Source organism: Neomonachus schauinslandi, chromosome 7 (genome assembly GCF_002201575.2).
Source record: "Neomonachus schauinslandi chromosome 7, ASM220157v2, whole genome shotgun sequence".
Classification (NCBI taxonomy): domain Eukaryota; kingdom Metazoa; phylum Chordata; class Mammalia; order Carnivora; family Phocidae; genus Neomonachus; species Neomonachus schauinslandi.
In genome coordinates this window covers 92,001,168-92,027,643 of record NC_058409.1, presented here as the reverse complement: position 1 = coordinate 92,027,643, position 26,476 = coordinate 92,001,168, and the positions used below count along the sequence as shown (strand labels likewise).

Sequence of the window (26,476 nt, the reverse complement as noted above, 5' to 3'; positions counted from 1 at the left end):
AGCTAATCAACTCTAACAACAGAGCAAAAATAAACATAGCATGCTGAGCATAATGTTTAGAATTTAAACATATGTTCATTTAAAAAATATTTCTTATGCACCTCTTATACTCAGGCACTGTGTTAGGTACTGAGAAGACATTGGTGAACAAGCAGACATTGTCCCTGCCCTTGAGGAGTTGCACCTAGGAAAGGAAACAAGCACTAAACCTGTCAATGCATAAATAAATATCTAATTAAGAATTGTGACAAGTGCTGAGAAGGAAAAAAACATAAGGTTTTTGTAGGAAGAATAAAATGAGGAACCTATTAGAACAAGCTAACTTGTCCAACTTAGAGAAAGATAGTGTGTCTGGACAGAGTAGTGGAAGATGAAACCAAAGGCAAGACTTTAGGGCTAAGTAGAGACATGAGTAATGAGACTCATTTTTTTTTTTTTAATCAACTTTGATTTCTCCCTGGAGGGGAGGAAGCAAGACTGGAATCAAAGACCAGTTAGGAGGATATTGCTGTAGTCCTGGGGAGATACGGTGGTGGACTGAACTAGGGTAGAAAGAAATGGAGGAAGTCCAGCCATATTTTGTATAAAGAATTAGAAATGACTTGGTCAACAGTTAGATGTGGCCAGGAATTTAAGTTTCAAAGATACCTGAAGCTTTCTATATAGGCAACTGGGAGGACAGAGGTGCCATTTCCTCTATAAAGAAGAGGATTAGATTTGAAATTAAGTGAAGAGGTGAAAATCAAGAATTTAAATTAAGCATCTTGAGTGTAGGATACCTGTAAATTGTTCACCTGGAATTATCAAATAGGTAGTGGTGTCTATGCAGTGATTCTGTAAATATTTACTGAAAACCTAACTTGTGTCAGGCACTGGAGTGGGTGCAATACAGAATGTATGTAGGACATAATCCTTGACTTCCAGGAACTTAATGTCTATTGCTTAAGATGACATATTAGAAAATATTGCAATAGAAGGAAGGAAATTATTTTTAAAAATCATTAGAGAAAGAAGTAGGGTTGTGAGTTGAAAGGAGATGGTGAATGGTGGGCATCAAGGTAGAAGTCAGAGTGAGGAGATAGGGCATTGAGTCCAGACTCAGGGTGAGGCAGAATTTTTATAGCCCAGAACAGAGAAATCTTTAGCACCTGTAGCTGCCCAGGCCATGCTCTGCCACCATCACCCAGCCAGGTATAGTGTAGGAGGTGGAAGGGTGTTAGCCTGTCAGCTCCAGCTGGGCTAAACCCAAAAGTATGAGAATTGATGTTTTGACAGTTAAAATGAGGGTCTGGAGGAAACCTACCCACTATGAAGAAGCCGAGGGACATTGGCCAGGTTTGGTCTGGAGAAACTGATGTTTCTCTTCCTTAGAAGTGAGGAGAACAGAAGTGGGCCTTTGGGATGGCTCTATGGTCCCAGCCTCTGTCCCTGGATTTCCACTGGATGGCTCTGGAACATCTGAACTGGGAAACAAAACACCCCACCCCTTTTTGTTCAGTGTTCGTAAGGCACTGTTGCTTTTGGGAGGGGCTAAGAATGTTCTTTGAAAAGTGCCTCTTGAAAGTAGTCCAGGTGTAGTGGGTATAAATTTACACCCATGAACTGTTGTGCGATACAAGATGATAAATCCCTGACTTTCTCTAAATGAGATGCAATCTAACTCAGAGCAGCCCTGGCCTGTCTCAGCTAGCATTCACAAAGACTCAATCTCAGCTTCCTTCTTCCCACCCAGAGAGTCATAGAGAAACCCCTGGGGTCTTACGCCCAGCGGAGCATTCTTGGAGATCCCTCTGGTCTCAGGTACTCCCTGGTCACAGCTGATTTCACCATCATATGATCATGCATGTCGCTAACGGTGAAGGCTTTGCTGGTTCAGTACTGCTGGGGCCAGCCATCCTAGGGGCACAGTTCCCTTGGACATGCAAGAGTTACTGATCTTTGCTACTTACAACATCAGCCTACCACCCCCCTCCTAGTGTTGGGAGTCTCTTTTCACCCTTTTCCCCTCAATTTCTGCCTTCTTCTCCCTCATTGGGTTTTGTATCCCCTTTCCTTCCTTGCCTCAGTTGCTCACTAGAGCTGCTTTGCCCCAAAGCTCTCTAAGGCAATGATTCTTTTTTTTTTTTAAGATTTTATTTATTTATTTGACAGAGAGAGACACAGCGAGAGAAGGAACACAAGCAGGGGGAGTGGGAGAGGGAGAAGCAGGCTTCCCGCAGAGCAGGGAGCCCGACGTGGGGCTCGATCCCAGGACCCTGGGATCATGACCTGAGCCAAAGGCAGACGCTTAACGACTGAGCCACCCAGGCGCCCCTAAGGCAATGATTCTTTTTTTTTTTTTTTTCTTTTTCTTTTTTTAATTTTCGTGCAGCCCCCATCGCGGTGGGAGGGAAGGGGGTGAGGCTGAGTGGCCCGGAGGAGGCGGAGGGGCCAGGCGAGGCCGGGGTGGCCCGGGAGGCGGCGGCCCCTAAGGCAATGATTCTTGAATGTTAGGGCCCATCAGAGCCCCTTAGAAGGCTTGTTAAACAGAGATCACTGGGCCTGCTCCCAAGGTTCTGATTCAGCAGGACTGGGGTGGGGCCTGAGAATGTGCATTTCAAACAAGGTTCCAGGTGAAACTGATGCTGCTGGTTCACACTGAGAACACTCCTCCAAGAGAGGGAACAAAAGTCCTGGCTACCCTTATGGAAATGGCAGGGAGAGGGGAGGGAAAAGGGAGGGGAAGTTACAGGAAGGTTGAAGCACAAATAAATATTTCAATTAATTACTATGCCAGCCACCATCTCATATTGAATGATAAAATTATATTGACCAAAACATGATTTAGATGCACATTTTTAGGGAGCTCTTCTATTTGGTGAAGAAGACCCAGGGGAATTACATTATACCTTTTTGTCCCTGGTGACCCTGGACCTGTCTTTGTTCACAACTTCTCCTGAGCCTAGAGCTCAGGACCCCTGGCTTGGAACCCCTCGCCCCTGCAACTCATCATGTGATTTTCAGAAAGTGGTTTTGCTCCTATTCCCAAGCGCAGACAACGAGTTTTCTTTCTGTTGCCTGGGCTTGTCATTGAGAAGGCTGGCATCATCTGCCAAATGTATTTGCAAGTAAAATGTCCAAGTGGCAGGAGAGAGGCCAGGGAGAGGGACAGCTTGACGTGGTGGGCTGTGTCAGACAAGCAGGCTGCGGGAGCTCTCAGCCCTCCGGCCAGCTCTTCTGCAGTGCATAGAAACCTGGCAGCATGTCTGCCTGCGGGGCCTCCTGCTACCTCTCCCACAGCACCTGGGGATGGGGCTGCCCTTGAAATGGCTGCAGCCAAAGTTATTAAGCCAGAAATTGTCCCTAGCAGCGGCAGTGCTGCAGAGTGGATCAGGCTACGGCTGCCCCAACTTCACATCTTGTCAGGGCCACATACTAGTTGGGTGTTGCTTTGGACAAGCCACTTTTCTTCTCTGCACCAAAGCTTTCTCATTTGTAAAAGGCAGATGATAATAGTATTTATCCTCAGTGTCGTTGTGGGAATTCAAAGAGATAATGTAGGAAAATTGCTTAGCATATATCTGCCACAAAGCAAGTGTACAAATAAAGGGGAGCCTTCATCGTTCATTAACTATTACTCTGTTCTGGATATTGGAGTTCAGGTCTAAATTTTCTTCATGGACCGTGAGCTCCTTGAGAGGAGGAGGCAGGTCCGAGTCCCTTCTGTAGCCATTCATCAAATGGCCAAACATTTGTTTGCAGCCCAGCTCTGTGCCAGTCACTGTGCTAGGGGCCCAGCATCCCACCCCCCACACACTGTGCGGGTGTTGATGAATGGTTAGTGGATGAAAGCGGAGGATTGATGGGCAAGTTACAAAAGGTACCTTTTACTGAACAGCACTGAGTGCTAGAGCAGCGCTTCTCAAACTTCAGTGTTTGAGAACTGCCTACCTGGGAGTCAGATTCTGATTCATCCAGTCTGGAGGGGGGCCTGAGAGTCTTCATTCCCAACACGTTCCCAGGTGCCCCTGCTCTTGCTGGTCAATGAACCGTGCTGTGAGTAGCAAGGCACTAGGCGTCTGTGCCTTACCTCACTTACTGATAGCAAAAACCTTCTGAGTTTAGAAGTGAGGAAAAGTGAGATTGTAGGGGTCGAGCAGCTTATTTATGACAGCTGACCAGTCTGGAATCAGGGTGGCCTACCTCATTCTCGTCTATTGAGCCATATTGACTCCTTAAGACCAGAGGTTCTGAAAGTTTGCTGCACATCAGAAATCACCCAGGGAGCATTAAAAATCCTGATGCCTGGGGAACGGGATACCAAGTAATTCTAATGTGCAGCAAAGTTTGGGAACCACAACTTCCCAGCATAACGTCATCCAAAGAACAAAAAAGGAAGGAACCTATTCTTCAATCTCTCTAATTTCAGGGACCAATCACAGACTTTCAGAATTTGGAACCATAGGCCTCTTCATTATTTTACAGATGTGGAAATTGGGACCTCTGCAGGTTAAGATACTTGCCCAAGATTACCCAAATCATTGACAGCAAAGTTAGGACTAGATAGAATTCAGACCTCTTAGCTCCCACTTTCCATGTGCCTCCTGTTCTAACCAGCTGTGAAGGTGACAACCCACATGGGTCCTGTCCAAGAGAAGGATTCCAGAAACACAGGCTATTCACTGGAAAGGCATCTTCATGCTCTGCCACCAACCAGAACTTCAGAGACTTAAAAGAGACCTGGGGGCGGTGGGTGGAGAGGGGGGCCCTGGGGAACATCTGACACCACAAGGGCAGGGATGTTTTCCTTTACAATAACATCCTGCCATTCTTGAAATGATAGCATGTGACAGATGATCCTGTGAAGTTATAAGGGCTTTAAAATTCCAAAATGAAATGTATAATCCCATTATGGTAGGAGCAAAATTAGTGGCTTGGTTCAGTACGATTAACATTTATTGTCTTAATCATGACATAATGTCAGTTTCACTGGATGCTGCATGTTAAAGATATGGGGACTGCAAATATGTACAGTCAATCTTTTTGGGGGACTTGACATGACTCAGAGTTGAAGAGCCCAAATCTTAGCTGTTTCTGTGTAGCTTTCCCTTACAACCATTGAAAAATTAGCAATGTGGCATGCCTGTACTCTTAGTTGTAACCATCTATTGAGCACTTATTCTGTGAGCACTGCATTATCCCCTTGTGGATGTATTCATACTTAATCTATATAACACTCCCCCCCACGAGGCATCCCATAGCAAATAGTTGAAAGGGGTGTGTGTGTGTGTGTGTGTGTGTGTGTGTGTGTGTGTGTGTGTGTGTGCTCGAGTGTTCTGAGGCTGGGAACATCATGTGGACAGGCAGTCAGAGATGAGAGGAATATGATCTGGATAAGTGAGTTGGATGGGAATTGGGACAAATTCCGTGTGGCCTGATGGTAGAGTTTAAAGGAGCAGGTAGGATGAGTGGAAGAAATGAAGTTAGGGATCATGCAGGGAGTTGCAGATCATGCAGGGAATTGCATCCTGTGCTAAGAAGTTTGGATTTTTACCCTCTGAGTCAGTGGGATCCATTGAGGATTTTAAGTAGGAGTGAGAGATAGTCTCATTTCCATTTTAGTAAGACCGCACTCCGACTGCAGTATGGAGATTAGAGGGGGCAGAGCTGGAGGGAGTGTCCACTTAGGAGAATGTTGCAATACTCCAGGTGGCAGTGATGGTAGCTTCAATTAGGGCAGTGAGAGGGAGCACAGAGAATAAGCACATTCAAGACAAATTTCTAAATCCCTGAGGTTTGGTGATTTATGGGATGGAGCGGGAGGGGGAGGAGAGAGCGGAGAGAGAGATCAGAATCAAGGTCTATGGCTGGACTATTGTCTTGAGCTGAGAGTGGTCCTGAGAAGGAGCACATAGGGAGGAGGGAGAGAAGCTCTAGAGGGAGGGATGTTGTTAGACAGGTTTATGATGAGCTACCTATGGCCTGTGCCAGGGGAAACGTCCAGTAGGAAGCTGGACTCCTGGAATTCTCTTTATTGATCAGAAAAGACCCTAAAGCTGTCAACATTTTGTAATCTTATGATCTTAAGATAAATGTCTAAAAGAATGACAGCTTGACCCCAATCATAGGTTGGTTGTCCTAGCTTGGAATATGACTCAGGGCAATCAGCTAAGAAACAGAGGCCCTGTGGGCACTAGGACAGTTAAGAAGACCTTTTTTTCTTTTCTTTTTAAATATTTGTTTATTTATTTTTGAGAGAGAGTTGGGGGGGGGGCAGAGGGAAAGGGAAAGAGAGCCTTAAGCAGACTCCGCGCTGAGCGCAGAACCCAACACAGGGCTCCATCTCACAACCTGAGATCATGACCTGAGTTGAAATTAAGAGTCAGATGCTCAACTGACTGCACCACTCAGGCACCCCAAGAAGACCTTTTTTTCTTTAAAATCATAGCAAATGAGATAGTCTCCCCGATCTCTTTGATGGGAGTTGTCTCACTCACTCTCTCACTCATTTGAAAAACCTTTTACTGAGCACTTTCCACGAGCCAGGCATTGAGGATACAGGATATGGAAGAAGGTCCCTGTGCTTGAGTACCTCTGGGGCTAGTGGAGAACACAGACACATGGACATATGATTAAGATTCCATGTTACAAGCAGAAGGAGAGTTGGATGTCAATGTTCAGGACCCCCAGATGTTCTTAGACTTTGGGATGTTAAATATTGCCATGGAAGGGGCACCTGGGTGGCTCAGACGGTTAAGCGTCTGCCTTCGACTCAGGTCATGATCCCAGGGTCCTGGGATCAAGTCCCACATCAGGCTTGCTGCTCCACAGGTAGCCTGCTTCTCCCTCTGCCTCTCTCTCTCATGAATAAATAAAATCTTAAAAAAAAATATTGCCATGGAATAGAGGCACATATTTGTTTTCAGCTTTGAAACTGGTTTTCAGTTTGCAATAAAGCTCTGTGTCTTTAGGAAGGCCACCTCCAAAGTCTATTCCCTTGATGCTGTATTAATGGTGATGCATATAAGGAGAAAGAATTATTGTAGCAGAGGAGGGCTGTACCTAGCTCTGTCTGGGGCAGAAGAGCATAAGGTGGAATCAGAGAAGGCTTCCTGGAGGAGGGAATGGCATTTGCATGGGTCTTGAAAAATGAATTGGACTTCATGGTGTGTTAAAGAAGGCATCCTTAGCTTGTGCAGATGCCAAGGGAGCAGAGAGAATTTTGGCATGTTGGTTGGGGAGGTGAGGAGAAGCAGGATTCAGATGCTGGGCAGCCTTGGATGTCATTCTGGGGAGACATGTGGGCTCGAAGGAAGTGGTGAGGAAGAGGCCATACATGTGCCCATAGGGACCAAGCAAGTACATAAAAGAACAAGGTGGAGTGACCAACTGTCCCGGTAAGAGCAGTTTCCTGGGACACGGGATTCAGTGCGAAAACCAGACAAGTCCCCGGCAAACCAGGAAGCGTAGGTCACCGTAGAATGAGGCCAGGCCTGGGAGACCTGGTAAGTGCATGTCCACCCCTCATAGGCCCTGTTCACATCAGGAGGTAGCTCCCAGTGCTGCCATATGGGAATGCAGAATGGTATCTCTGGATCTTCCAAGTAGCCAAGAGAAGCTGACAATTCAAAACTTTATGGAAAAGCTGATGTTTTTTAAATGTTGACCAAAAAGTCAAATGTTTTATTTTTTATTGTTATTTTTTTTATTTTTTGTTTGAGTCTCACTGACACACAAGTCACATGTTTTAAAAACACCATGCCAGCCCAACAAAGCATTTCTGTGCACCGTGTGAGTGCCACGGACTGCCAGTTTGAGGATCTCAGAGCAAAATGTCATAAGCAAAGCCTCCCACATCCCACCCTGTTCCTGCCCTGAGGCACGTTCAGACAATTTTCATTATGCAGAGTGACTTCAGTGATCAATCGTTTGGTTTCTTAATTTGATGTTCTTAACCAGATTTTGATGCTGGGCACAGAACGTACTCGATCAAAGAAAGGATGAATGGTGGTAATAGACACCCATTCAATTTTTTTGAAAGATGAAATTTGTGCTCAATGGCTTGTTCTTGCCCAAATCGGGAAACCTATGTGATGAGGAAGATAAAGCATGTGCATCTCAAGCATCAGCCTTAGTTTTTAATTGAGGTCCATTTATTCTAGGTATCAGGACAACCCCTTGGCTGAGATAGGAAAAGAACCGTCACTTTATTTGTAGGGAACTTGGAGGTCAGGGGCCAGCATTTGGAGGCAGTGAAGAATGGTATATTTGATTTAACACTCTGGTCAGAACAGCTGGGTTCTAGCACCAGCCCTGCCACTTTCAGCGGCTGTGTGACCATGGGGAAACCACCCAACCTTTCTGGTCCATGGCTTCCCCATTTGTGCTGCAAGAAGACTGGCTTGCAAGGACTCCCAAGGATCACCCTCCCCATCATCTCTCTAATTCTAAACTTTAACATTGGTTAGAATTTTGCTAGGATTTCTCCAGGCTTGCCAGGGTGATAGAGTCAGCAGGGGTTTTAAAGAACAAATCAGCCCAGACAACTGTGACATCTTTTTTTTTCTTTTCTAGATAGAATTTGTAGATATGGGGTTGTAGTAAGTTGATCTGATATCTGGGCGCCACCAGGCCAGCTCTCCCGATGGCATTTTTATTGTGTCACTTAATCTTTCTTTAATTGAGTGTGGATTAGAACACAGGGGTGGGAGCTGGGTACCGGAAGAAAGCATTAAAGGCAGGGGCTCTGTGGCTGGGGAGCCTTCTGCTCCAAGGGGGGAGGGGTGGAGCAGGTGGGGGAGGACCTGCACTCATGCCAAGCTGCAGTGTCACCTTTATTAATGATGACGGGGAGAGGGAGTCAGCAGGCAGCTAATGCAGACTGCAGAGGAGTAATTGGAAGGTGTTGTTACCATTCCAAAGGACAGGGAAGTAGAAGTGGGACAAATGGGAATTTAAAAGGAGGGAGGTGAGCAAAGGGAAAGAATGAAAAAAAAAATGGACTATGATGTCATTTGGAAAATTGCAAACCAATAAATCAATGAGGTATCATTGCCAGGGCAGAAAGGAAACGGCCTAAGGAGCCAGCCTGTCGGGGGAGCTGGGGGCTAACAGGAAACACAAGATCAGTGGGCAGTGCAGTGTCCTCATCAGGAGGTCAGCTGGAACCTGAGCCCCACGAATGGTCTTCCACTCCGTTCTGCCCCCTCTTCCTTGAGGCTTTTTTTTTTTTTGCACACAAACGACATCAGAAGGAATGCTCTATCCAAAAGGGCTTTACAGGAGCTCATTAATGTGAACCCTTGGAGTCAGCTTTTCAAACAGTTATCTCTGAGTTCAGCTTCATAGGATTTTTTTTCATCATTGGAATCAGCTTCATAAAAGCCAGAGCATGATGATTCTGCCAGTTTTTACTGTTAACAGATGAAATAGTACTCTCTTTATAGAAATGAAGAGCAAGGATTTTTGGTGGCTTTCTTTCATTCTCAAGACCTTGTCAGCAGAACTGGCCTGAAGGCAACCCAGTAGGCAGGTGCCTGCGTGACATCCCATTACCTGCAGGTGGAGGTTCAAAGCCTTCAGCCTGGCATTCAAGGCCCTTCCAGTCTGTCCCTCCGAATCTCTCTCGAGATCTCCCTCTATGAACTTCTGCTGTACCAAAACACTCTGCTCATTCCACCTCTGCGTCTTTCCTCATCCTGTTCCACATACAAAAGTGGGACAGCAATTTCTCAGCATCTCCACTCTCCCTCCCCCTCCCTTGCCTAGAGCAGACATCACTAATCAATCAACACACTCTTACCTGTTGAGCTAGGACTTGGCCTTAGAATCATTTCCCACACAGCTCTTTAGGCATTTACTATCAATCAATCAAATTAGCCAAATTATAAAATGAAATGTATTTTCTATTATAGATCTAAGATGTCCTTTCCCACTTTTATCTTAATCTCTTTCAATCACTTAGTTCCTCAAACCCCCACGTTCTCTGTGAAATTTTCCCTGAACATCACAACCCACAAAGGTCATTCCCACTTCTTACAAGCCTAGAGAAAACTTTCCTTGTAGCACTCATTTGGCACCTGTCATCCGGCATCACAACGTATATCTCTCTACAGATCAGTTTCTCAACTTCAGCACTAGTGACATTTTGAGCTGGATCAGTCTTTGTTGTTGGGGCCAGCCTGTATACTGCAGGATGTTTAGCAGCATCCCTGGCCTTTAAGCAATAGATGTCAGTAGCAACCTTCCCCTTTCCCCCAGTTATGACAGATTGCCCTAGTTGAGAATTACTATAGTGATGGATAGATTGAGAGAGAGAGAGAGAGAGAGAGAGAGGGATATTCTTTCCTATACCCTGAGACCTTCAGTGTGTAGTAAGTATGTGATATAGCTCCTTATAGATAGTAGCTGCTGAGTAAATATTTGCTAACTGATTGATTAATTGGGAGTGAGGAGTGAACAACTGTCTGGGAAAGGAGAAAAATCCTTCCCTAATGTGGATTAAGAATTACACATCAGTATGTCATTGCTTCAGTTGAGCACTGTGGAGCTGAGCAATCAAGGTGTTGCAAAGAGGCCTCCTCCACACACACCCAGTCCATTATTATCATACTTGGATCCAAGGAGCGGAACATGCTGGGACCAGCAGGTCACTTGCAGCAGGGTCAACTAGAACCATTTGGAGGAGGTTGGGGAGGTGTTAGGAGACTCCTGGTTGGAAAGTTGGGCTTGAAGTTTAAAACACAATTGTGAGACAGAGACCTTCTTCACTCTACTTCCTTCAAGTAAACACAAGGGGTAAACTAAAGCAATCCTTTTATCCACAAAATAATCACCCCTCCTGAAAACCCTCTTTCCTGGCTGCCTGGTTGTCTGTGAACATATTTGTCTGCCTCCCCTCCTCTCTTTCAAATGTGGAGGCTTTGTAAAGGGAAAGAAAGGGCAGGGAGAGATTGTATAAATCATCATCCGCAATGCAGTTCTCCAGGTCCACAGGGAGGTTTAAATCATCCTCCACAAGTCAACCAAAAGCTAACTCCACACTTCCCCAGCTGATCAACAAACTGTTCTGGTGAACCAGAAAGAGGGCTGAGGCTGAGCATTGCAAGACAGCTTTCTGAGTGCCTCTGGTGAGCCAGGCTCTACACAGGAGCCCTGCACCTGCCTTCGACTTCATCCTCACAGCAGGGCTATACATAGTACTAGTATCCCTGTTTCAGAGATGAGACAAGCAGGGCCAGGGAGATCAAGCAACTTGTCCAGAGTTCCAGGGCATGTTGAAGAGAACTGGCATTTGCTCCCAGGACTTAGGATGCCCTGTCCAGTGCTTCCAGGAAAGCTGCTTCTGGGAAACCAGATAAATTTCCTAGTATGTGGCATTGATGTTCCACTCTGAATCCTTCTTGGCCTTAACACCCTAAGCAATGCAGAAAATGGAGCAGTTATCTTCAGTTGAGACTAAAATCATGGGAGACTCATAAACCATAGAGCACAGTCGTTAAGAGAGCTGGGCCTGTCTATGTAGCTGTGTGTCTACCCATATCAACTGGTCTATCTCCCTATATAACCTGCCAAGCTAGCTCTGCACACCCATCCATTCATCCCTCCATCATCCCTCCCTATCTGTATAGGCACAAGACATTTCTAGAATGTTTCTTCATATTCGAGACCTTTATTGAATTGAGTGGAATATTGAATGTTCTCTGTATTCAAGGCTAGTTAGGCAGGAGCCCAGTAAGGTAAAATGTTGTGTGCTTTTCCTTTCTTCATTATACTTTGAGGTTAATTTTCCTATTACTAAGATTACATCATGTTTCTAAAACAATAGCCTTCTGGGGTCAAGCTGATCTAGGCAAGTCATGTCACCTCTCTGCTTCTCGGTTTTGATCTGTAAAGTCCACATGGTTTTATCAAGATCGCCTGGATGTTGGGAGGATTAAATGAGATAAAGCATATATAGGGTATGGCCCATAGTAAGTGCTCAAGAACTGGTGGTGGTGGTGACCATCAGGATACTTTTTTGCACAGTGTCTGACTCATAGATGTCCAACTAATATTACCTTCTCCTTCTTCCAGTTCTTTTCTTCCCTTGCCACAACCCTATAAAAAGTCCTCACTGATGGATAAATAAAGGGCTTAGCATGCTGCCTGATACACACTTAGCACTTTAAGTGATAGTTCTTGTTGTCCTGTAGCCCGCAGTGCCTTCTGCCTGAAACATAATATCCCTTTGTGATACTTTTTCTGTTGAAGGTTGATCTTGGTGTCCTACTTAAACTTGATGCAAATGTTTGCAAGAGAAGGCGAGGGCTGCTTAGAATACTCGTCCAGAGCCCACATCCCAGTGATGCTCCTGGCTTTGCTATTACCCAGGGAAAAGTGAGCTGAGGACAATACCATATTGTCCAGGACTCCAAAGAGACTTTTTTCCACAGCCTTTCCTGAGGCATTTGGTGCAGATTGGGGGACCATCACTGGTATATGTGCTGAGAATAAATCCTTGTTTCTGAAACTATTCTTCTTACAATGGCATTTGTGAACTTCCCCACCCACACCTCCACAAATGCTATTAGAAGTGTTTAGAAAAATCGCCTTTTGTTCAGTTAAAAACTGGGGTGTCCTGAATGATAGCCCCTTCCTGGCAAGCAGGTTTCTCAGGTCCCACAGATGCGAATGGCTTTAATCAGAGACTGGGAGCCACTGGAGCAGGCTCCTCTCCATTCAGCTCTGAATAACAGGGAGATGAGCCCACTAAGCTTGAAGACCGATAGGATCCGCATAAAACCAGAGTCCACTCTCTTGCCTGCCCAAGGAGGGACAGAGTCTGCTATAAAATAGTCATTTAGTGAGAAGCATTTGCTGAAGAGTGGTGACACTACGACGAATAAGGAAGAGTCACCATTGAAAACATAATTTGCGCTTTTCACAGACTCATGACCCTGGGAACAAGTCCAGTACGGTGTCTTGGAGATGGGCTTCTGTGGTAAGACGTGGAAACCGCCTCTTTAAAGAGGGGTTCTGGAAACATACAGCAGCAAGAGAAAGCTTTTTAAAACCCAAGTCAATGGCCTCCTTTTGCACTTGGAGGAAAAGCCAAACTCCTGCCCCTGACCCCCAAGGGCTCACAGGATTTGGCCCCTGCCTGTCTCTCTGACCTCATCTTATATAGTGTCTTCCCTCATTTCATACTTTCTAGCTATGCTGGCCTTCTTTTAGATCCTCCAGCATTCCAAGCATATTCCCCCCTCAGGGTCAGTGAATCTGCTGTTCAATTGCCCTGGAATGCTGTTCTGCCATAGTTTTGCATGACTGACTCTCATTATTCAGATCTCCACTCAAATGCCAACTCTCTAAGAGGCTGCCTTTGTCTCCCCTATTGAAAATGGTTTCTTTCCCACTCCATCCTTATCTCATTCCTTGGTGGTATGTCATTAGTAGCAGATATTACTGCCTAAAATAATCTTACTTGTGTACTCACTCGCTTCTAGTATGTTTCCCCATCCCTGGCCCTCTGTCCAATGGGGATGAGAGCTCATTAAGAACAACTTTTGTTACTTTCATTCCTGGTCGTATCCCCTGCAACTAGAACCAAGCCTGGAACATAATAGGTGCTCAATAAATATTTGTTGAATTAAGGAATGTGTGAAAGAATGATCTCACTCTGGCTTGGTCAAATATAATTTAAGATAGAGTACACTCAGAAGCAGAACAAAAATTCTTTCATTTCTGAACTCTCTTAAGGCAAAGATGGTCTATACATGAACTTAACTTTTCAGAGTTTGTGTGTGGAGGTTGGAGTGGTCCCTGTAATATTCATTTAGAGATGGGGAATACTATAATAAATTCAATCCCTCATCTAACACATATTTACTGAGCCCACACTAAGTGGAAGTTCAATTCTAGATTCTGGTGATAGAGCAATGTATAAGTGGACAAAAATCTCTCTCCAGGTGGAGCTGACAGTGCTGACATGGGAGACACAGTGGATTTATGAAAAGAACACAGGTTTTGGAGTCAGAAAGATCCAGATTTTAACTCCTGGCCCATCATATACTAAATGTCTGTCTAGGCAAGCTGCCTAACGTCCATACATTTCACTTTCCTCATCTGTAAAATGGGCATAAAGTTGACGTCATGAGGTTGTTGAGATGAGTCAGTGACATGATGAACGTAGAGTCCTGAACACAAAGAATGAATGAATGGAATTTCCTTGCTTTCCATCTCCCCTTGGGATCCCATTGTATCCTTTGGAAGATTTACTTTATTATTTTTTTTAATATTTTATTTATTTATTTGACAGAGAGAGACACAGTGAGAGAGGGAACACAAGCAGGGGGAGTGGGAGAGGGAGAAGCAGGCCTCCCGCCGAGCAGGGAGCCCGATGCGGGGCTCGATCCCAGGACCCTGGGATCATGACCTGAGCCGAAGGCAGATGCTTAACCAACTGAGCCACCCAGGCGCCCCTATCCTTTGGAAGATTTAAAGTGACCTCACACCACAGAGCCACATGCAGAGGCTCCAACAAGAATCAGAATGTGTTAGTTTCAAAGGAAGTATATGTTACCAATTGTCTCCTCTTCCAGCCTTGATTCAAAGCAGCCTTGTTTACTCCTCCCTTCCTGCTCACTCTCAGAGGAGACACCTGTAGTTCTGGCCCTAGTGATGCTGGGTAGTTGAGCCATCATTAATGCCCACAGCACCAGACAGGGGTGCACGCAGCTAAGTCTACAAGAGTTGTCATGTTGTAAGGATGGAATATGTCAGAGCGTATCCAGAATATACAGCATCCAAGTGGCACTTTTCTGTTTTCCTGTGATGTTGTGCCTTTGACATGGAGCAGGCCACATGAAACCCTGGGATCTGTGCCCATCAGGAAGCTGCCCCTGAAAGAGGGTGACTTGGTTTACTCTATCACACAGCAGGATCCCTGGGGAACCAAAGAACACCACTGCACACAGAGACATCCTAGAGCCAAACAGCTGGGGGAGTAAGTTTTTGATGAAGACAGTTGTATTTCACACTTTTGAACAATTTGGGCACTGTTGTCACTCTTCCCACCTGCCTGCAATTGTCCCCAGATAAAAGAAACCTCCCAGCATGCCCTGGTCCAAGAGGCTCACATTTGATTTACTTAACAGCTGGACTTTGGGCATGTTGTTAACCAAGGCACGTTCAGAGTCAAACGGCACTGAGCTGTGATTGGGAGCACTTGATGTGTCCACAGCCAGTCATAGGTAGGTGATGTCATCATTTCCCTCACCCAGGTCAGGAATTTCAATGAGCTAATCTGCATAGTTTCTCTGGATCACAGTCAGCAACTATGACAACAATAATAATAGCTGATAATTATCAAGGTCTTTCTATGTTCTAAGTGCTTTTTGATTTAATCCTCACCCACCCCGTATGAAGTAAGGAACATTTCTATCCCCTTTTACAGATGAGGACACTGAGGCACAAGACTCTGCCCAAGGTCACACAACGAGGAAGAGAGTGATAAGATTTGAACTCGGACTGGCTGACTCCGAGGCCCCCACTCTGACATTCTACATCCTGGTGGAACCAGGTGTAAACTCTTTGGAGCCCAGCCTTCTCCATCCCACTCACTGGTGCACCCTGACACCCAGCGCAGTGTCCAGAACGTGATGGTTGCTAAGACAGAACAATACACTGGTTTCCCCAAAGATCACTACACACTAGAATTCCGAGTACCTGACAAAGCTCTAAGATAAAGGGGTTTTAGAGTCCCTGTTTTTCCTAGCACAAGAGCCTCCCACTTCCGGTCCTGGATCCACCACACAGACAGTGCCAATTCCACTCAAGAATTAAATCTGTTACATAACCATATGGCAGACATGGGGGTGAATGGAGAAGCCACCTGAGGATGGCATTTGGCCACTCTTAGTCTCCCAAGGAGATAAATGGCCTGAGAGATAGAACTTTTCATCTCCTTATGAGCCTCCCTCGATATGAAAACTTTCCTTCATCTCCTCTCCTTGGCGCTTTCTATATTTTATTTTATTTTGGCCCTGCACATTATTTGAAGTTACTATAGCAACATGTCACCAGCTGGTATCGCGTAGTAATGTTGGCATTTAGGTAGCAAGCTCCCAAAGTTAGCTGCTTCTCTCCTTCTGTGAGCTCATCCCTCCCACAATTTCAGGTGAGTAGGGGACGCATCTGCAGCAACCAGGCCCCTCTCCCCCTTGGTTGCTTGGTTTTCAAGGCAGGGCAAACCGATTGCCTCTTCCTGGTCCACTCAGCACTGCTGAGGTCTTGACTGTGTGTGTGTGTGTGTGTGTGTGTGTGTGTAGGTGTGTTTGCCTTAGAGGTGGTTAAATAGATATGTTTAAGTTGGGTGACGTGCACCCAACTATTGGCCTTATCAATATGAGGATATGATGATGATTTTTTTTTTTATGCAAAGGAGCCGAATGATTAGGGGAGGGCTACTCTCCTGATCCTAATCACCTAGTATCCCAGCTAATGAATATTAATCACAGGATACTGGGTTTCTCTTTTCTCTTTTGCCATCTCACAGTGAAGAGACCCTGGCTGTTTTCCTTTGGAGCTTCAGTGCTCTCCCAGGTGTGCGAGACCTCTCTCCATACTGATGCGCTGAATTAATTAAGAGGACTGATTTTCGCGGATCGCTGAAGAGGGTTCTATGTGGCAAATAAGCCCTGCCACTCAAGGCGTTAAGTAGCCCCTCATCAGCCAAGTGCCTGCGATGATTGCACTTATTTTTACACGTTTGACCTAGTTTCAAACCGTGTCTCTTCATGCTGTGATTCATTAGCTACATTTTAAACCGCCCCGAACGGGGCCGAGGTGACTCTGCCTGGTTTGTGCCAGTGTCTCAGATACAATTTCTCTCCGGGATTTAAGATGCAGGTCCCCATGGTATTCTGTTTTAAGAAGCAATTTCCCATCCAGGCACCCGGCATGCTGCTTGGCTATGGATGAGTGGCTGCCTCATGCCTTGATAGTAAATATATGTCACCTATACGGTTTCTGCCCGGGATGGGAAGAGGGGATTCTCACCAGCCTGGACTGCAGGGGACCCCTCCACCCTACTGTCCCCCATGCAGTACTCAGGCTTGTCCATGTTGCCGACAGGACTGGGAGATTTGGCTCCTACGCTATAAAGTTTGAGCAACGTCAATGTGAGGAGTGTCTGAGTTGCTAGTGCAACTCCCCCCCTCCCCATTCCTCTGTCTCTTTCTAAACATTTAAAACATGGTGGATATAGAAGTAAGGTCTCAAACTCATAGAAAGGGAAGGCGGCAGGAAGCAAAAGGTGGATTGCCATGTTGAAGATAATACTGAAAAAAGGATAAACGTCAGAGAGGCATAATGTTATTCTATCATTCTCTCGTTATGTGACAAAGAGGGTTTTTTTTTTTTTTGCTTTGTTATTTGTTTTTTAATATAAATGACAGAAAGGAGCCTTTTCTGAATACGAACCTGCTGCTTGCGTCTCATGCCATTTCACTAATCAATCGATCACATCAGTGTGATTTCTGACAGATTTGGTGCTAAGGTGGGCTAGACACCAGAGTAGGAAAAAAGGGGTTCTTCCAGACAGATGTAAAACACTGTCCTTTTTCATTAACAGCCAAATGCAGGCAACTTGTCCAAACTTCAGTCACATTGCACTACAAATCGTGCTGTAAGGCACTGAGCTGGATTTTTCTATGTGGTAGTTAGAAGGAAGAAATGAACAAGCTGGTAAAAGTAATTTTGATTGGCTGGTGGACTCTGACACACTGAGCAGGTCCTTATAAAAAATAGTGGTTTCTTTCATAAAATGGTCACTTTCTCTAGATGGGGACTAGGACCCTTTCCCCTTTTATTTTCTTTTAAAATGAAGCATGGAAGTTTCTCTAAACAAGGCTTAAGACAATGCAGCCTTTTCAAGGTAATTCCAAGCAACTTGATCTCTGAGGTTTGTTTTTTGCTTTTTTCCCCCCCACTTCAAATTCAAATCAAGCCATTGGAAATAACAAGCACTCCGTATCTATGCATTTGGGGCATCCTGCAGTTCTGACAATGGTAGATTTTCCACCACACACACACACACACACACACACACACACACACACACACGCTCACAATCGGAGGACTCATTTAAGCCAAAGCTTTAAAAGTAAACTATTGTCCAAGAGGCGATAGCATTTTCTCTTAGAAGATCATGGATCACAAAAAATAAAACCTACCCAAATCTCTTACCTTGAAGCAGTAGAATTACCTGCAGAGATGTCCTCCTTTTCCTTGCAAAATGAGCCAGGCTTTGGCCAGCAGCAGAATTACTCCAAAAGAAGGAATAATGGGTCCTTTATGTTGTAATTTTCACTGTTTATATGCAAGAAGTGTAGTGGGTCTGCTCACGTAGGAATAAATAAAAAGCCGAACAAACTGCTCGGCAGCTACCATGTGAAAAGAAAAGACCTCTAGTGGTCACAGGCTGAATTCTTTGAGGAAAGGAGAGAAGAGATGGAGGGAGTAGAGGAAACACACGTGTGTGTGTGTGCACACACACACGCACACACACGCACACACACACACACCTCTCGAACTCTAAGATTTCTCCTTTCTGCCATCCAGCCCGGCCAGAGGGATACACGATGGTTTAAGAGGGACCTGGTTAAGTTAACAGCGATGGTGGTGTTCTGTCTGGTTTGAAAAGAACCAATAACTTCACAAACTCATCACCACCCCCTGGGGGTCTGAGCAGGAGAGGCTTTGCCTCCCTGGATGACCAGGACGGTTCATCCCAGTGTAGAGGCTCCAGGTCCCCATCAGCATAGCATCCTCACTGTTCCTCCCAAGAGTCCCAGCTTTACGCTTTCTGCCAGCTTTGCATGTTCTCTAAACATTTATGGAGTGTGAGCGCGCTGGTGGCCACCGGCAGGCAGGGCTGGCTTGCTGAGTGTATGACCTGGCCTGGTGCTTAGAATGGCACCTGGGGCTGTCTTGAAATTCTGAATAATTTTTAACAAGGACTCTTCATTTTCATTTTGTTCTGAGCCCCACGAATTATAATGCTGGTCTTGCTGACAGGGAAAGCATGTTATTCCTAATATCCTAATTGGGAAAAAAAACCTTTAAAAGCAAATGAGACTCCTGATCTCTGGGAGTTACCTTTGGGAATGTGAACTTGAGGAACATTCAGTTATCCAAAAGACTTCCTGTGAAGGAACACAGAAGGAGCTTCTTGGGACAGTGAGGCTGTTCCTCCACCACTGTAACTAAACTGTAGAGCAGTAATCTACAAGCAGATGTATTTTTTTTCATATGTGTGTTTTATATACATATATATTTTTTCATATGTGTGCTTTATATATATGTGTGTGTGTATATTATATATATAAATATGTATATTATTATTTTTTAAACAAAAATAGCAGTTTGTGATACCAAACCCATTTTCTTGGTTCACACATAATATTTCCAGGCCCACCTCTCTGGTATGCCTTTTGTTGGACACCCTTTAGCAGTAGGGTTCCCTGGAGAGGCCTGCATCACATTGAGCAGACCATCTTCCACAAGCCTGCCCTTGACCAAACCTAGTGGGACTGCCTTTGACCAAGATGGCAGCCCTATTGGAATCTTGCAGGAGACAATCTTGCCTGGCTCCTCTCCCCTGGTGGATTTATGGTTGGTACCTCCTTTACAAGGTTTCCAGAGTAGATATCCCTAAATGCTGCTTGCAGACACTAGCCTAAATAGAAAATGTACCCTGATATAGACTGATAAGATTTGGGAGGGAGAAGGCAGAAAGGGCTGTGTGATGTATTCTGGTACATGAAGGAATGTGGTTCTTGCTCCTCTGATCCCCTGGAGCCTTCCAGACCCACATCTTCTCCACATCCTTTTATTGATTCCTTTCTTGTTTGAATCCCTCTAACACTTGGTCTGCTTGGCAGATCAAAGGTCTTGTACCTTTTCCCTCACGGATGTTAATCTTCCTTTCCCAACTAGATCATGAACTCCTGAAGAGCAAGGACCACCTCTTCTCATCTCTTTTATCCTCCAAAACCCTTAACAAGTGCTGGTTCCTGGTAGCTACTGGCTTCTCACTAGCTGATTCATGATGGTCCAACAACGGATCCCTCTATAGAGAAATTCATTGTATTCAAAGCATTAGAGGAGACTTTTGATCCATATTTGGGGGTAGATATGGGTGGATTATTGTCCCACTTTACAGATAAAACAACTGGGGCTTAGATATATAAAATTATTTATCAAAAAATCAAATATATCCTGGATCTCTTTTTTTAAGATTTTATTTGACAGAGAGAGACACAGTGAGAGAGGGAACACAAGCAGGGGGAGCGGCAGGCAGAGGGAGAAGCAGGCTTCTTGCGGAGCAGGGAGCCTGATGCTGGGCTTGATCCCAGGACCCTGGGATCTTGACCCGAGCTGAAGGCAGACGCTTAATGACTAAGCCACCCAGGCTCCCCATCCAGGATCTTGATACAGGCTAGATCTCCTGACACCAATGCAGTGGCCTTTTCCCAAAGTACAAGCAGCTGGAGAAGTGATGGATCAGGCTCTCTTTTCTATACCTGGAGCTCCCACTACAGTCCTAGTCACATAATAGGTGTTCAGTAAATGCTTTTTGAAGAACGAGCCCATAAACGAGCCATAAGGAACCATTTCCTCATAGGGAAGTTTCACTTGCTGATCCAGTAAGCAGAGATTCTCCATCCTTGGAAGCCTTTTTATACTTGCCTGAGATGGTTGAGGTGTTTTCCAGTCTGAAGTCAAGGAATTGGGGAAGATCAATCTCATGGTTCTCTCTCCACTATTTCATGGCATTTTTTCTTTATTTCTTACAGAGCCACTTTGTGGCATGTATGACAGCCATCTTAAACCAGATGGGTGACCAGCACTATTCCTTCTATATTGAGACTTTCCAGACCAGCTCTGAACTTGTGGTGAGTCAGCACGATGCTGGGTGGGGGGCAGTGTAGGGAAGGCATGTTACACTCTTGGCTCTTAAGAGTGTAGCGCAAGAAGGTGTCCCAGTGGACCTTGTGTATATGTGTTTCTAGTTTACAAACATGTTCATGTGATTCCCTAGTTCTATTTTCCATTTAGGCTTGTGTTTACCGCTCCTGAAACATGTCTTCAGTCCCTGTCAGAGATGAAACCTGAATGTCTAGTCTAAATATGCCTCAACAAATGTTTGTTGATGAATCATGGACGTTTGGGGGCTTAAGAGCATGAGTGATAAAATCACACAGTCTAGGATTTGCATCCAGGATTTGTCACTGGAAAGCTATGTGATCATGGGCAAGTTACCTCTCTTAAGCCTCAGTTTCCCCATCTGTAAAGTGGGGATAAATTATTTATGTCATAGTGTGGGGAAGGGGTTAATGAGAGCACAGTAGCTCTCACATATTAAATGCTCAGTAAAAGGTAGCTATTTCTATACTATGATCACAAATACATGGAGGAAGTTGGCCTTTGAGCCCCCTTGCTCTTCTAGCCTCTCAGGACTCATTTGTTACAGAACAGTCTGCATGTGGACTGTGGCCTATAGGTTCATAGCTCTGTAGCAGATGACTTATCAACATAAAGCCCAGCCCAGGCTGTCCTGGGGGTATAGCAGTCCCTTTGCCCTCAACATGGTCATGTCCATCATTGTCTCCTTACTACTACTAGAATTAGGAATTCTGCTGCGGAGGCTCACTTTCAGCTATCCTTGGAGTGGCCAAGGGAACTAAAATTGGCCCAATCTCAGAGAGTGGCCCATAAAAAGGGAATTATTAGGAAGCCAGTATCCTACTCTTTCAGCCATTCAGCAGAGAGATGGTGTCCTCACTGGATCAGCATTGGCAAGAAATGTAACCTTTTTCTGGATACACAAAAAATAAAACAAAAGGAAAGCCAAATAACCCAGGATTTTTCCCTACGTTATCTATGTCATGGAGCATGGAAATAGAAAGATTAGATTCCTAATTTTTGATCCTCAGTGGAAGGAAAGGTGAGAAGAAAGATAGAAAAAGGAATTCTTACTTATTGAACATATATACTCTGTTGCTAATTCTCACAACAGTATGACCTAGGAATTAGTGGTCACATTTTACAAGTCTACAATCTGCTTGCTCAAGGCCACATAGCAAGTATGTGGCAGAGTAGGATTTGAACTTCTCTCCTAATCCTTAGAGCATGCTATAGCTTCTCATTCAGAAGCTAGGTTTTTCATCTATGAGCTGGAGGCCTTCTCTGTTCCCATTTGAAGGGAAGGAGCCTGTGATGATATCCGCATTTCCCCAGGTGATATCAAGGGTGAATAACAATACTCGCCATTGTCATGATCCAGCACTTAATGAGACTTACAGTGGGCCAGGCTCTGTGCTGAGCATCTTTTAGACAGTGTGCACTTAATTTTCATAGTAACTCTTTGCGTTAGATGTTATCCCCATTCTGCTGATGTGGAAATTGGGACTTAAAGCATTGAGGTAATTTTCCCCAGAAGCAAAGATTGCTGAAAAGGAACCAATCTCATTTCCAGAATTTTGCAATTTAGCTTAAAGTAGTGATTTTAAAATTATATTCCTCCCATCCTCACTATCCTCTATCATAAACACACACACACACACACACACACACACGTCAACCACAGCTATTCTATTTTTACCTATTTTATATATTTGGTTCTGAGTAGTATTTTCTTTGGACAAACAATTATGCTGTTAAAATAATTTGAAAACCACTAGCTTAAGGAAAGAGCTCTGAATGGGTTTCCTATGGATTTTAACTTTTCCTGAAAGCAGACAGAGTATGATTTTGCTTCTTCCAGCTCAGGAGCGTCCACATGCCAGGGGTCCTGGTCTTGGTTATCTGGATTTGTCTTAAATTTGCAGTCTCCAAAGATGGAGCACAAGCTTGGTCTGCTGCAGTATCTGCTGGAGTGTGTTGAGGTCCACTCTCAACCTCTTCGAATGAGAAGTTGTATTTCCTCTAATCTGCCCATGGATGTGTCTGTTATATATGAACTAGCTGTGTTTACAGTGTACTGATAATTAGGTGGTCATGGTAATAACTGTTTGCTACATGACCTGAGATGACTTCACAAAGTGTAGAATATTTCCTTCTTAAATACATATTTGAGAAGATGATTATAAAAATGTGACATCAATAAATGCATTTACTTCTTTCCTCCCAGAGACAGAATTACTAGTGCTTTGTTTTGAGAGTGTTTTCACATCCCATAGTCACATTCCACTTGTATTTGTGAAACAGTCTTCTGGTAACCAATGTGAAGCTTCCATTTAAAAATCCACTGCTATTGGTTCCATTGGATTTATTTAATGAATGCCCTTTCCCTTTCTGCCCCTCTAAAAGTAAATAATAAAGAAAAAATTTAAACAGCCAACAAGGTCTGGGTCCTTCCAGTCAGTTCCTATGAAACAAGATGACAGGTGTGTTTTGCTTTACAATTTCAGGACTTCTTGATGGAGACATTCATCATGTTCAAGGACCTCATTGGGAAAAATGTGTATCCTGGAGACTGGATGGCCATGAGCATGGTTCAGAACAGGTGAGCGGCCACTTGTCCCTACAGCTGCATCACCCCAGCAATCACTTAAAAGAGCACTCATGGAGACAAGGTGGGGATACTTTCTCCCTGGTTAGATGAAAACGTGTAGCGGAGTCTTTCTTTCTACTTTTAAACCCTAGGGCACTCCACACCAATCTTGAATCTTCTTTTTTAAAAAATATGTCAGTCCTCATGACTTTGTATATACTGAGCTGGCTACCTCCCACCTTCTCCATTCTTTAAATACCAGTTAAAATAACATACTTTGTGGGGCACCTGTGTGGCTCAGTCAGTTAAGCTTCTGACTCTTGGTTTTGGCTCAGATCATGATCTCAGGGTAGTGAGATTGAGCCCCGAATCAGGCTCCCCTCTCAGTGGGGAGTGCTTGGGAGTCTCTCTCTCCCTCTGCCCCTCCCCCAACTCTCTATTTCTCTCTCTCTAAAATAAATAAATAAATCTTAAAAAAAAGAACATACTTTGTGAAGTCTTCCCTAAACTCTTGAGACAGTAGGTCAGCCTTATTAAAATTATAGTATTTTAACATTTATTCAAAATAATAAAATATATTTTGTGGCATACAGTAAAGTAAGTTTAGGAAGCATGGGATTATGCAGTTTTGAACAGATTTCTGTGCTGCAGGACTTCTTAGAGCCTTTAATATGCTGATGGGATTCTCTGAGTGGAGGATTTAGGATACAGAATTTCACAAATGTATTTGCTAGTGGAACCATTTGGTGTGCATATATGTATGTCTCTGTGTGTATATATAATATCAGTTAACATCTCATAGGATTCCAGTGTAACCCAAGTATAACTCAGATCCCACATAACCCAGCACAACATTAGATAAAAGTAATTATAAGCAATTTCAGTCTTTAATGCTTTCTCTCAAATAGTATCATCTCATCAAAATGAAATTCAAATTATAACACTCAGCAGTATTTTCTGATATTCCCTTTCTTCATTTCTCTGGCTCTCAGTATCACTCACATCCCATGCTTTATCCACATTTCTCTTACAACCCTATTCTCAATTCCTATCCACAAACTCCGTTAAAGCTGAATCTTCTTGGCCCCTTCCCCTTTTTTTCCCTCTCTCACTTCCCTCTGGCTTTGTATATTTTTAATCCTCCCCAAGAAAGGCCCTTCACTTTACACTGGCAAGAAGTTTTGTCTCTCTCTACCTATTGCCTTTGTTCTATATCCCAGAAACCAAGAATTGGCTGGCAAATGGAAATACTCCTAGAGGGTGGAAGAAGAGAAGTTGAAGAGGCAGAAGGAGAATTCTTCTTAGTAGGAGGAAAAGAGCAAAGACTATAAACATTATGTATTAATAATTTTGTCATTGGATATAGTCTGAGAATTTCTATCTCATGTATGCCTAAGAGCTGACTCCAGTCCTGGGTGGCCTCCATCCCTTACCGTCTGTCCTCTGAAAAGCTGTTCTTCCACTAATTTGATGCCTAAGTGCCTAGCCATGTGACTCGATAGACTCGCTTACCTGCAGTACTCTTGAGGCCAACTTTAGGGGCTGGTGAAGGGGAGAAGAGTTTTGTCAAGGCAGAAAGAAGTTTCTGGCTTGCTGTGCAACAGAACTTATGGTGGGAGGAGAAAAATCAGCCCAGCAACAAAATGTCAGAATTCTCAATCTGGGCTAACCTTGCCCTGATTCTCCATGTTCACATCACACAGATGGGAGTCTGGATTTTGCAATGATTAAAGTGTTGGTGGGAATTAGGCCCAGGTCACATGACAAATCAGAGACAGGCCCCTTCCTACCCCTATGTCAGGACCAGCTTTCTGGGCCTGTACCCTGTGCAGTTGCCTAGGGCCCTGCACTCTAAAAGGCTCCACGTTTGCTTTAATGCCCTCCTTTTGCCATCTTGAAATTCTTAATAATTTTTGAATGAGGAGATTCACATTTTCATTGTGCACTGAGCTCAACAAATTATGAAGCTGATAGTACCTTATGTCAATGTTCAGTCGTCTTGTGTTACAGTAGTAGTCAGCTCCTGAACTGTATGTGAATCCTTTTACTGTTTGCCAGCTGACCAATAATGTCTTCAGGTTTTGCCAAAATACATGAAGCACCCATGTGAGTCCTCTTCAACTCACCCTGTGCTTTGGATATATTCAACTATTCACTGTTATCTACCATTTCATTTTTCTATGACTTTGCATAAACTATTGCTCTCCTCTCTTCTAGACCAAACTCAACATGAAAGCATCCTTCAAATTCTTCACCCTGTCATCTCTCCTTTGTGGATGCTTCTAAAACTCTCTCATGGTAGGAGAATGTGTTTTCTTCTCTGTATTTCCATACATGCCCATATTATGGCACTTATTCCACTGTGCTATAATTTTATCTTCGTATGACTATTTCTGCCACTAAAGAATGGGCTTCTTGAAGGCAAGCACTATGTCTAATTTATCTCTGTGTTTCCAGCTCCTAGCACAAAGCCTGACATTCATAAATACATATAATGAACTCTGTGTATCCAATAGCTATTTACTGATTAGAATTTTTAAAGAAATCTAGTTCAAATCTGCCTAAGTAAAAAGAGAGTTTATTAGCTCAGAGTTACATCTTCAGGCATGGATGTATCTAGGTGCTCAAACAGTGTTGTAAGAAATCTGTATGTCTATCTTTGCTCTTTTTTTGTTGACTTCATTCTCAGGCAGCTGCTCTCTTTGTGGTGGGGAAAATAGGCTCTAGAAATTCTAGAGATATGCCTTGAATTAGCAAGCCCAATAGGGGTTGAAAGAAAAGGTAGAACAAGTGTCCCCAGGCTAATCTTTAAAGCTCTGGCTTAGGCTACATGCCCATTTATAAATTTCTGTGGCCAGGAAAGTGAAATTTGCTATTTCATCAGGCTTGGGTCATGTGATTCACTTTGCAACTGGGAGGCAATTGTTCCCTCTATCCAAACCGCAAAGCCTGGGAGCA

At 44.2% G+C, this 26,476-nt stretch overlaps 1 protein-coding gene across 1 annotated transcript in view; it reads left to right on the top strand.

Annotated features, from left to right (window-relative positions):
• Nucleotides 1-26,476, top strand: part of DOCK2 (dedicator of cytokinesis 2) — a 412,121-nt gene that overhangs the window by 301,840 nt on the left and 83,805 nt on the right. The window contains exons 28-29 of the mRNA XM_021698161.2: nt 20,820-20,918; nt 23,436-23,530. Of these exons, the coding sequence (XP_021553836.1) occupies nt 20,820-20,918; nt 23,436-23,530 (194 nt within the window). The remainder of the gene's footprint in view (nt 1-20,819; nt 20,919-23,435; nt 23,531-26,476) is intronic.